Source organism: Palaemon carinicauda, chromosome 15 (genome assembly GCF_036898095.1).
Source record: "Palaemon carinicauda isolate YSFRI2023 chromosome 15, ASM3689809v2, whole genome shotgun sequence".
Classification (NCBI taxonomy): Eukaryota; Metazoa; Arthropoda; class Malacostraca; order Decapoda; family Palaemonidae; genus Palaemon; species Palaemon carinicauda.
This window is the reverse complement of record NC_090739.1, coordinates 22,910,980-22,923,039: the sequence shown is the minus strand read 5'-3', so window position 1 is coordinate 22,923,039 and position 12,060 is coordinate 22,910,980. Positions and strand designations below refer to the sequence as shown.

Sequence of the window (12,060 nt, the reverse complement as noted above, 5' to 3'; positions counted from 1 at the left end):
AGACTTACTTGTAATAATAATAATATACAGCAGTACTTTGTGGTAATTGTTTAGGCAATGTGGCCATTCATTGTGTTATGTTTTCTATTTTAGGATCTGAATTCAAACCTTCCAGCTTGCATAGCCAATCTGGATTTGGTATTGAAGTGGCTTACAATTCGATTTTTTGACACCAACCCCTCGGTCATCATCAAGGCTATGGACTACCTCAAGCAAGTGTTTCAGTTAGTCTCTGAAGAAGATTATCACTTGATGGATTTTGAAGCTTACTCATTTCTTCCATTTTTAATAACAAAGGTCTGGAATTATTTTGTTTACAGCATATTTAGAATTTTTAAAAATATTTTTCCATAGTAAGTTTGACGCAAATTAAGGAATATGGGTATGGCTGATTTTTTATTGCATGAATCTGATATATTTACTATTAGTGAAAAAGGAAACAATTAGCGTAAAGAGAATACAAATGCAGTAGTACTAGTACTAGCCATTAAAAGGGGAAATGAGAAATTTTTAATAGTTTATAGGAAAGCAAGACAAAAGTATTTAGCTTCAGTAGTAAGAAATAAGGCTTTCATTAAAAATTTTGATGTTTGAAAGGGTCTGTGATAACAGAAAATATATGTTAATGCTATAGTGTATTGAAATTCTTGAATATTTTATTTAATTGAAAAATATAGATATAAGATTAAATGATGTGGGAATCATGTTTGGTTACAGTTTGGTGACCCCAAAGATTCTATTCGTGGACCTGCGAGAAATATTGCCAAGCTCATATGTAACATTTACCCAGCGAGTAAGGTTTCTCCGTACATGATGGAAGGACTAAAAGCCAAGAATGCTCGTCAGAGAGCAGGTGGGTTACTTTATCCATTTAAGTGTATTATTCTGCTGAGGTTTCAGACTTGTAATGAGGAGGGTAGGGGCTTGAGTAAATGGAATAGCAGTAGACAAGGAACTAGCAACACAAAGACTGGTATGAGATTGAGAAATGTCATATGCAAAGACCAAAGCATCATGTGAACTGTGGTAAAAAATACACTAGGTAGATATTGTGATAAGGACTTCACGTCTAAGCTTATAAAGAGAGAATCTATGGAAAACCCAAGGATAATGATATTGTAATTGTTTAATTTTGCAATATAGTAAAGAAAATTTTTCCATTTCTTGTATTTACGGCTGATAATGTTCATTACAGAATGCTTAGAAGCTCTAGGTAGCCTTATCGAGGTGTATGGGATGTCAGTTTGTCAGCCGTCTCCTGGTGCTGCTTTAAAAGAAGTCGCCAAGCAGATTGCGGACCGAGATAATTCTGTCCGCAACGCTTCTCTCAACGTTTTGGTTCAAGTGTATTTCCGTGAAGGTGAAAAAGTTTTCAAGTTGGTTGGAAATGTGAGTACTGTGCAGTGGGTTTTTCTTTATGATTTAGTATTTTTAAGTCTGCTATTTTATAAATTATTTGTTTATATTTTTGTATCGATAGTGTATTGGGACTTTTTTGTTTTGCACTAATTTCTTTTTAGTGTGTAACATCTGATTTATTTATCATAGGAACTCGAATTAGTAATTGTTTCAACCAAAGTAAAGATCAGGAAAAGGACTAATAGCAACTGTAAGTTTATATAAAAGGTACACCAATGAAATACTCTAGTGCAATCAGTACTGTAATGGAAGGGGATGCATTTGTAAAATTTTTGTGGTTTAAGACCTTTACAATGTCTTGCCATCACTGACCGATATCAACTTAACATCGGCTGTTCAATTGCAGTAGTAACTATATTATATGATAAGGGACTCATAACCCCTCATTAATTTATGATTTTCAGTTGTCTGATAAAGACATGTGCCTGCTTGAAGAACGTATAAAGAGAGCGGCCAAAAATCGACCCGTTATCAAAAAACCACCCGTTGAACCCGAGGTCCCCACAGTCAGAGGTGGAAATCCTGCCGCTGCTGGACGTAATCGTGTTATACCTACTCTTGCTCAGCCTGCCCCAGTACTAGTCCGTAACAGAGAAGGCTCTGATGGTGCGGCTGGTGGAGAGCAGAACTCGCTCCTTAAGAGGTGAGGTTTTTTTTTTGTTTTTTGTGAGACTCCTGGTTCTTTGACTGTTTTTATAGGTTTTTATAGATATTTTGTTCGGTATGCTATGTTTAACCAGACTATTGAGTTAAACCCCGAATTTTAATAACAGTTTTTATATCTCTACTTAAGTGATGTTCATATTGCTTCTTTTCCAGAAGGTTGGTTTAATTGACATTTTACCTGTAAAATTTGTAAAGAATTTGAAATTTTTCCATTTTCTTTCCCTTCAATAAAAACATTCCCTTAGGAAAGTAAGGAACATTCTAGCTGTAAGTGGTACCTGACTTGTCAGTCTCTATGTCCTTCAGTTTCGATGTCAGAAACAATTCTACGCAGTCATTGCTAATAAATCCAGGGGAGGACATCTTGATGAGCAGCAATAGATAAACGGTCTGAATATGTCCGACAGAGAAACTAAAGGGACAAAGATAGACTGGCGCTTCATAACCACTTACTGCTAGAATGTTCCTTCATTTTGAATCCAGCCCAAACTCTAAAAAATAAATGAATAGTACAATGAGATAAAAAAAAAAAAGTTAACTCCTCCTCCTCAAAGGAAGGGAGATTGTAAGCTAAGTCGGACTAAAGAAAATTGGTAAATTTTAAATGTTAAATTTTACGGGTAAATGTTTCTTAAAACAAGCTTCTGCAGAACACCATAGGAGAATCATAGAAATAATATTTGAGTCTTAACTGTAATTTAAAATATTTTTTGAGACAATGATAATTGCAGTTTGTTCCAACACGGTGTAATTACCTCAAACTACTTTCTTAGGAGTATCTGGGATCTCCTCCTTAACCGACCAAAAATTTTGCTTAGTTCCCCCTATCCCCGTTTTCCCTTGTCAGGTCCCTCTGTGGCGGATGGATACTCGCCCTGAGGCGACCCGGGGTCAGCGTGCGAGAGTGCGCTGCTAGGTCTGTGTCGCCAGTAAGCATCTGGTCGCAGCGTAGATAACATCTCGCCGCTTTCTCTCACATCCCGTCCGACCCGCCATTGTGTTCCACGTGTTCCCTTTGTGCTTTCCCATTCACCTCCTTTCCTTGTGTTACTTGTGTATTCCCTTATGGAATCCCGTCGTTGTCCCGGGCCCAATGCCGTAAGTCTTGCGGGGCTTGGCTTTCTAAGCCCGATGTCGATCGTTCACGTTGTGCTCCTTGTGTAGAGGCAGTGTGTGCTCGTCTGCCTCCACGTGTCCGGAGTGTGCGTCCTGGCCGGGGTTGCAGTGGACCTTGTATGCAACAAAGAAGAAAAAGGCGTCGAAGCGGTCTGCGGTCTCCTAGGAAGCCGGGTATCAGCTCGCCCTTGACGTCGCCTTCAACTCTTTTGGAGAGAGGTTCTCCTTCCCCTTCCCCTACCCAGAGTAGGGGACGAGGTAAGTCCGTTGCGGGGAAACGGCCCATTGCCATTCCCCATGAGTCTGATGCCATTTATGCTAATTGTATTGTGCCTACGCAGACGAGTTGGGGGTCTGCTAGTGTGGCGGAAGTGTGTTCCGTAGACGAGGTTCTGGTGCCCGCAGGACCCGTCTCGAGTGAAGACCCGGTGTGGGGGAGGTCAGGAACAGCTCCTTCCCCCCCATTGTGGCAGTGCTTTTTAGGAACAGCGGTTTCTGGGGGCGGGCTAGACAAAGAAAGGCAGGCCACGTGCTCTTCAGACCCCGACTCCATTGTGTGGACGGTGCCAAGGACGCCCTTCAGGTCACCCATGCGGCCAGAGGAGGAGTTTTCGGGCTGGTTTGCCTCTCGATGGGCACTACGCACGTCCACGGCGCCTTCGGCTTCTCTACAGCCAGACTTCATGCAACCTGTCACCCCGGTAGCACAATTACAAGCCCCTAGGTTGGTGGCAGAAGACACAGAGGACTCGGATAGCTCCTCTTCCTCTTCATCTACCTTGGACGTTTCCTCGTCCTACAGTTCGTCATCGTCGGAGGACTCCAGCGCCCGGGAGACGAGAAGGAAGAGAAAGAGGTCTAAGAGGAAGAAGTCGAGTCATACGCAGGCCCTTCGAGGAAGAAGGCCAAGGTTACGAGGAGGAAGAACAAGAAGGAATTCTTCCAAGAGGAAGTGGGTTAAAGTGGCTTTTCACCCCTGCGGGTCAAACAGGGCTCTTGCCACTCCAGTGCCTGCCTCGGTGGCTGCTGAAGCCGCTCCCGCGCCCTTTCCCAGTGTCTCTTTGGCCCCGTCCAGCCGTCGGATGCAGCCGTTGGCACACTTTAACTCTCCCTTGCCTTTGCCCGGCAAGTCACTGGCTCCATCCGTCCAGCGGAGGCAGCCGCTGGCTCGGTCCGGCAGCATGGCGCCCACGCCCATAGTCTCACCGGCTCCATCCAGGCATCGGATGCAGCCGCAGGCACAACCGCATAGTTACTCTCCACGGATTTCTCAGGATGGGGTGGGTGTAGACCCATGACGGCTACCTCCGCCCCTGTGGCTCCATCCGTGATGGAGGCAGCCGCTCCATCGAGCCAGCTGGAAGTAAGGGATACGGCCGCCCCCACGGATCCATCCGTGATCAAGGATACAGCCGACACGGAGGATCAAGTGGTAGAGGGCTTATTGGACACTGGCAAGTGTTCCCCCGATGAAGTGTCCTCCTACAGGAAGGTCCTGGCATTGATCCAACACCACCACCAGGTTAGACGAGCCTAAACCGTCGTCAGAGCAGGCTTGGCTTTCGGGTTTGGGAAGGATGGTAGACAATCCAGTTCAACAGAAACCATCCTTGACCCTACCTCTAGCTCCGGACGTGGCCCTGGGCATGGACCACGTCGACCGGTTTGTCGCAGGGCACAAGAACTCCTTAAGAGCCCAAGGGTCTTTCAAGCTCTTGCCTGGACTGAGGACCCAGAAAAAGTTTTATGTGCCAGACGGGTATCGTGCTGGATCTCGCACGTCAGAAGAAGCCGTCGTGACGTTAAACCAGGGCAGTGCAGATGACAGGAGCCTTACTGCCCCAGTGGTCTTCTCTCAAGCGGAGGCCGCTATGATGGAGGACACTTCACAGGACATCATAAATGTGACCACCTGGCTGGACTGGTGGGCGTGGACCCTGGCAGGGTTCCAGCTCTCCCACGATCTCTCAGTTCCAGAGAATCAGGCCCTACTACAGGAACTCATACGTTCGGGAGGGACGGCGATGAAGTTCCTTACTTTCCAGTCCCTGACCCAGACGGCAAACTGAGTGTTAAGGAGGAGGGATAGGATTCTTAACAGGCCAGGCTCCCCTGTAGACTTCCCGAACGTGAGGCAAAGTTCCTAAGAAATGCTCCGGTGTGGGGTGAGACCGTGTTCCCCCTTCAGGCAGTAGCAGAAACGGAGAGAGCGGGGAAGCTTAAAGACTCGATGGACCCCACACAGTCAGCGGCAAGACGTCCTCCCCATAGGAGACCATCGGTGGACGGGGCCTACCCACCTACGCCACCAGCTAGACAAGAGGCCCCCTCCCCTTCCTGGCATCAATCCCCCGCGGCCCTCCCGCAGAAGTGGTGCCCCAGCCCAGGCCTCCTTTAGGCAGAAATACGCCGGCTCAAGACGAGGTTGCTCAAACCGTTTCCCCAGAAGGAGATAGGTAGGGAGGCCCCCTACACCTTCCCACGCCACAGGTGGGGGGATGCCTCAAACGTTATTGGCAAACATGGCGGGACAACGGTGCGGACCCGTGGTCAGTGACAGTCCTTAGGGAGGGATACAGGATTCCCTTCCTGACAGACCCGCCCCCTCTGATTCCCGAACATCAGGCAGAATGGCTGGCACCCAAGGATCACAAGAAGAGAGCAGCCTTGCAGGAAGAGGTGTCAGTCATGTTGAACAAGGGAGCACTGCAACCCGTCCAGGAATCGTCCCAGGGGTTCTACAGCAGGCTCTTCCTGGTAGAGAAAGCTACAGGAGGTTGGAGACCAGTCATCGACCTCTCGGCCCTGAACAAGTTCATCAAGAAGACGTCCTTCAAGATGGACACACACAAGTCGTTGCTGGCAGCCTTGAGAGAAGGGGATTTCATGATGTCCCTGGATCTCAAGGACGCCTACTTTCAGATCCCCGTACACCCCTCCACCAGGAAGTTCCTCAGAGTGAAGTGGGGATCCCAGTCTCTGCACTTCAGGACCCTCTGCTTCGGCCTGTCAACGGCCCCTCAGGTGTTCACGAGGGTGTTCACCGTAGTATCAGCCTGGGCACACAAGCAGGGCATCAGGCTGATCAGGTATCTATATGACTGGTTACTGCTTTCAGTCTCAGAGGCAACCTTAAAGGAGCAGGGGGCGAAGCTATTGCAGAACTGGGGGTCACCATCAACTTAGAGAAGTCCCAGTTAGTCCCCACCACCAGGATGACGTACCTAGGGATGGTCCTGGACTCCCAGTTAGCAAGGGCATTCTCCTCTCAAGAGAGGCTGAACAACCTTATCATGTTATATGACCATTCCTGACAAATGCACCAATGAGAGCCAAGGCTTGGCAGAGACTCGTGGGCCACCTGGTCTCACTGGAGAAGTTAGTTCCTCAGGGGAGGCTCAAGCTGAGGCCAGTCCAATGGAACCTGAAGGACCTCTGGGCACCGGGAGACCCTCCTCAGAACTTAGTCAGGATGATTCCGGCCTCCAGGAACATGCTCTTCTGGTGGTCCGACAGGGCAAACACCCTAAGGGGGGTACTGTTCTCGTCCGCTCCTCCGGAGATGTTGCTCTTCACAGACGCGTCAAAGGAGGGATGGGGAGCCCATCTGCTCGAAGAGACAGCAGAGGGAAAGTGGTACCCGGAGGAGAAGCCCCTTCACATAAACCTGCTCGAGCTCCTGGCAGTTCAAAAGGCCCTTGCAACATTCGCCCATCACCTTCAGGGAACGCCTCCGTGGTAGCATACATAAAGAAAGAGGGAGGATTGAGATCAAGGGAACTGTGCGACCTCACGTCTCAGATCCTGGAATGGGCCGAGAAGAACCACGTCATTCTCACAGTCAGGTTCATTCCGGGGAAGAGAAACGTTCTGGCTGACGGCCTCAGCAGGGCAGGGCAAGTAGTGGGGTCGGAGTGCTCCCTACTCCCGCTAGTGGCCCAGGAGGTCCTCCAGTTGTGGGGCTCACCGGTAATAGATCTGTTCGCCACGAGACTTAACACTCTGCTCCCCGTGTTCTGTTCTCCTGTGCCAGACCCGGCAGCAACGTTCGAGGACGCCTTCCAGCACTTGTGGGACGGACTCGACGCATATGCCTTTCCCCCCTTCGGGATTCTCAGGCAGGCGCTCAACAGGCTTAGATAATCAAGGGCTACAAAGATGACTTTGGTAGCGCCCTGGTGGCCGGAGAGGGAGTGGTTCGCGGATCTACAGGACCTGGCCACCCTTCCTCCGTGGCCCCTGCCAGTAAGGGAAGGTCTGCTGCACCAGCCTCACTTTCGAAGGTTTCACGAAAACCCTCAGTGCCTTCAGCTACACGCGTGGAGGTTATCGAGCGCCTATTAAGGAAGGAAGGATTCTCGAAGAAGACAGCTTCAAGGATGTAAGGGTATCTTCGGAAGTCCTCGAGCGTGGTGTACCAGGCCAAGTGGGCCACGTTTGTGAAGTGGTGTGCCACACAGAACCTGAGACCCTTGGATGCATCAGTCCACAAGATTGCAGACTTCCTGGTCCACCTGAGGAACGACCTTGGGGTCTCCATTCCTGCTATCAAGGGGGTCCGAGTGGCCCTGGGGCAGGTTTTTCAACTCAGAGGCATCGACCTGGGGGCCTCTCGCCAGATTTCCATGCTCATCAGGAGTTTCGAGCAATCTTGTTCCCCACGCGCCTCTAGGGTCCCGCAGTGGGACGTGGCCAAGGTTCTCAAGGTTTTGACAAGGCCTCCCTTCGAACCCCTTAAGGATATCCTGGATAAAGACCTCGCTCTCAAGACGGTGTTCTTACTAGCTCTAGCCTCAGCCAAGCGTGTGAGCTAGCTCCACGGCTTGTCCTTCGAGGTCTTGCACTCAAAGGGGTGGAAGGACCTGTCCTTTAAGTTTCTGCCTGAATTTGTGGCCAAAACCCAGAACCCAGCAGTTGCGGACCCAAGGTTCGAGGAGTTCTCAGTTCCGGCAATCTCTCACTCAGACAACCCGGAAGACTTGCTCCTGTCCCCAGTGAGAACAGTCAGGAAATACCTTGGTAGGACAGCCAGACTCAGGCCAGCCATCAAAAGTCTGTTTGTCTCTTCAGGCCCAGTAAAGAGGGCAGTGTCTAAGAACACGATCTCCTTCTGGCTTCGGCAAGTCATCAAGAGAGCTTACGACAGTGAGGGGTCTGCGGTCCCTGGTACCCCGCGACCCCATGATATTAAGGGCCTTAGCACTTCTTTGGCATTTGATAGCAACATGGCAGTGGGCCAAATCATGCGAGCAGGTACATGGTCCAGGCATTCCACCTTTACGGCTCACTACCTGAAAGACTGTACGAGGAAATCCCTGGACTCCTTCTCGATTGATCCAGTGATTTCCGCCATGCAACAAGTTTAAAGCTAAAAGCCCCGGGAAGCCCAAGGGAAGTAATCGCAAGCGACACGTTTCTTCCTTACTCCCCCTTTTCCTTGTTACCCTTTTTCCCTTTCCTTTCCTCCTCTCATGTGAGAGATGGATGCTGTGGAAGCCCATGTCTGGATTATGCATAAAGGTGAGTTATACAAAAGGTAGACTTTTGCGTGCTTCCCCCGACTCTCCTACCCTGTCCACTGTGTCGGCTAGACTTAGCCTCCTATCTAGGTCCCGTGTCCTGGGATGGTAATGGGGGTCTTCCGGCCTGTAAGTCCACCCCCTCCTCCTAAAGTGTAAGTCTCCTAAGAAAGTAGTTCGAGGTAAGTAGTCCGTGTTGGAACAAATCACAAATATTAAGTAATTTGTATTTTTCTTAACAGTACTTACCTCGAACTACTTTCGGGTTATTGCCCACCCATCCTGCCCCGAGTGTCTTACAGGAGTTCGAAATAGTACTTAAACATATGGTTACTGGCGACACAGACAAGAGTGCGCTGGCCCCGGGTCGCCTCAGGGCGAGTATCCATCCGCCACGGAGGGACCCGATAAGGGAAAACGGAGATGGGAACTATGCAAAATTCTTGGTTGGTTAGGGAGGAGATCCCAGATACTCCTAAGAAAGTAGTTTGAGGTAAGTACTGTTGGGAAAAATACAAATTACTTGAAATTTGTGATTTATTTTTGAAAGCTTGGTTGGACTAATACTGGCAGATGATCATAAACATTGTCAACATTAAAGTATTTTATGCTAAATATATAAAAAAAAGATAAGCAAAGAGTGTTTTAGTGTTTTTACAAGTAAACAAAATCCTCTACATTTTTATTATATCTAATCAAATTTTTAATAACTATTGAAATAAATAATATGAGTTCTCATGTTTTGATTTGTTAGAGCAAACACTTCAGGCCAGCTTTGTGTGTTTGGGATTTTGACTCTGAAGTCTGGTTGAACATTAGTAATAATAGTAATAATTTTGTGTTAATATCATATCAATTTTCATACTTTCTAATTTCATGGTTGGTAAATAGGGTCAAGTATGTACTGAGTAATGGCTGTTAAAAAAAAATCCACCATTTTTACATTTTTAGATTGTGTGTAAATGTCTATGACTAAAATTAAGGTATTTTTTTTATAGTTAGTGTGAACTTTAAATGTGTGTAACAAGTGACTAGATTTTTTTTTCTTTTTTGAAAAGATTATTCTAAAGTGGATAATTGATTGTTTTAATATTTTTAGATTTTTGCTAACACCAGTGTCCTTTGCACATGGTATGGAGTTCATACAGCTGTAGAAAAGTGAAAGGCCTAATAACATAAAACTTGAAATATTATGTATGCTTTGCTGTAGTTGTTGTCAGGTTTTTCTCCCATTCTATTGTAGTTCTACAAATGTGAATTTGTGTGCATGTTTGGACAAAAATGTTCAGCTCAGCTGTGGGGAGTTATACATCTTCATATTTCTAATGATTTATTTTCTGTATATCTAATTCTCTTACTTTACTAGTCCCGCTTGACATAAAATAACCTGTTCTATTCGTGATGAGGTGCCAAGATTCTACACAGGTGATTTTAAACCTTCTCTAAATCACGAGACTGGGACTTGAAATATGAAATGCTATATGAATATAAGCAGGTTATTTTGAAATAAAATTATATCATAATCAAAGATCGATATTCATGATTATCTACCAATATGGGTAAGAAATGAACGATAGATGCTTGTGAAGTAGTAAGTGGTAACTACTAAAACCAGATCAAGAATACTATTTTCATCTATAACTATTGAACATTTCTGAATCACACAATTTAACATTCGAGCCACAGGCCTTTTATTTTTTAGGACATCTTACCTCGCCATTGCAAAAAAAATTAGTGCTAGAAATAAAATTCTAAACTCTAAGATGAATTAATTTTCTTCACATTGATAAGGAGTTCTACATATTTTACTAAACTCTTATATGCATAGATAATAAAAGAAGGGTAAAATTACTGGCAGTAAAACAAGTTAAATCAGGTTTAAATGATTAAAAATCCCAGGAAGTAGAACATCTTTTGGATTCCAAGGGTTGCTAAATGTTTTGTGAAAATTTGTTTGATGACAATGAATTGGAAGTGATCAGACTTATATTGGAGTACCCACACACAAAAGCAGATTTAAGGACAATACAGTACATTTATTTTATCCCTCTTGAATTTTTCCTGTCATTTTGAACCCCATTTGCCTAAAAATTAGGTCTTCACTAACAGATTCAGTTAATTTTATGAGAAATTTTAAACTAAACAATTATGGATGTCATGTTTTGTGAATAAATTAAGATTTGTCCAATCTTATGACAATTTCAGCCTACCAAATTATCTGATGTAAAAAGAAAAGTTTGTTAAATGAAATTATTTCAAATGAGTACCCACGTTAGTCAAGATAATTGTAAATAACCATCCTCTTCCCTTTCCCAGTTTAAAGTAATTAGCTCTATGAATCAATATGAGGATGAGAATTTGTTGAGTAGTAGAACTTGCTATTCCTATTGATTTACTTTGGAACATGATTATCATCATCTCATTACTCTATATGGTTACCTGCAAGGTTAGTATCTTTCGTCTATTAACGTGTATTAAATCGACTACAAAATCCTGTTACTTCTGAATTTTTGTTTAATCTGATTTGTTAATTTACATGTCTCTGTATTATATGTTTTTGCTCCTCTGTTGTCACTTTTAACCTTTTTAGCACAGCTCCAACAGTTTACACTTATTTTTGTGAAATGTTCAACTAAGCATCTGGAATTTTATAAAAAGTTCTTATTACAGTATGATTTATTGTTTAGGTATGGCTATACAGGTATTTTCATGGATATGATTAATGTACAGTATGCCTGTTTCTGAAAGGACTACTTTGTAAAGTGCTAATTACAAGTGTGGTCTATGGTTTGAACATCATATTGATTTTTTTTTAATCCTACATTAGTTATCTTTATCTATTTAGTAATTTTTTTTCTTCATAATTTGGCTGTTTCTGCTTTAATTTACAGAAGAAAACTTGCATCCCTTGAACATTTTCTTGATTGCATTTTGTTATCAGTTTACTCGAAGCCTTTTCTTTCAAGATTGAACATTAAATATATACGTTCTTAAGTACAATTATTTTTCTTGCCTCTGAAGAACTCTCACAGTAAATTTTGAGATATGAAATTGAAGTAAATTTGTTATTTTTGAGGACCATTTATGAGGGTAACAGACATCTGTGTTTTCAGTTCTCAAGTAAATGCAGTAGTTATAATGTCCTTATTTTCAAAACTTCTGAAATATAGGAGACTTGCTCGAAACCCCAGCTGGAGCTCTGACTCTGTGGACCAGAGTCAAGAAGACCTTAGCTGGTCTCCACCTGTGCGTCACAGACTCTTAAAGGGGTCCTCGGCTGCACCCGTCTCGAGCAGCATCAGCAGCTTGAGTAGTATGAGTAACATTAGCAGCTTGGGGA

The 12,060-nt window shown here is 44.8% G+C and overlaps 1 protein-coding gene across 6 annotated transcripts in view; it reads left to right on the top strand.

The window, feature by feature from the left end:
• The window catches only part of msps (msps cytoskeleton-associated protein 5), a 374,587-nt gene that overhangs the window by 347,704 nt on the left and 14,823 nt on the right, over positions 1 to 12,060 (top strand). For all 6 annotated transcript variants that reach the window (XM_068388223.1, XM_068388221.1, XM_068388222.1 and 3 more), the window contains 4 exons: positions 94 to 297; positions 718 to 853; positions 1,196 to 1,389; positions 1,824 to 2,062. In XM_068388223.1, coding sequence (XP_068244324.1) covers positions 94 to 297; positions 718 to 853; positions 1,196 to 1,389; positions 1,824 to 2,062 — 773 coding nt within the window. The remainder of the gene's footprint in view (positions 1 to 93; positions 298 to 717; positions 854 to 1,195; positions 1,390 to 1,823; positions 2,063 to 12,060) is intronic.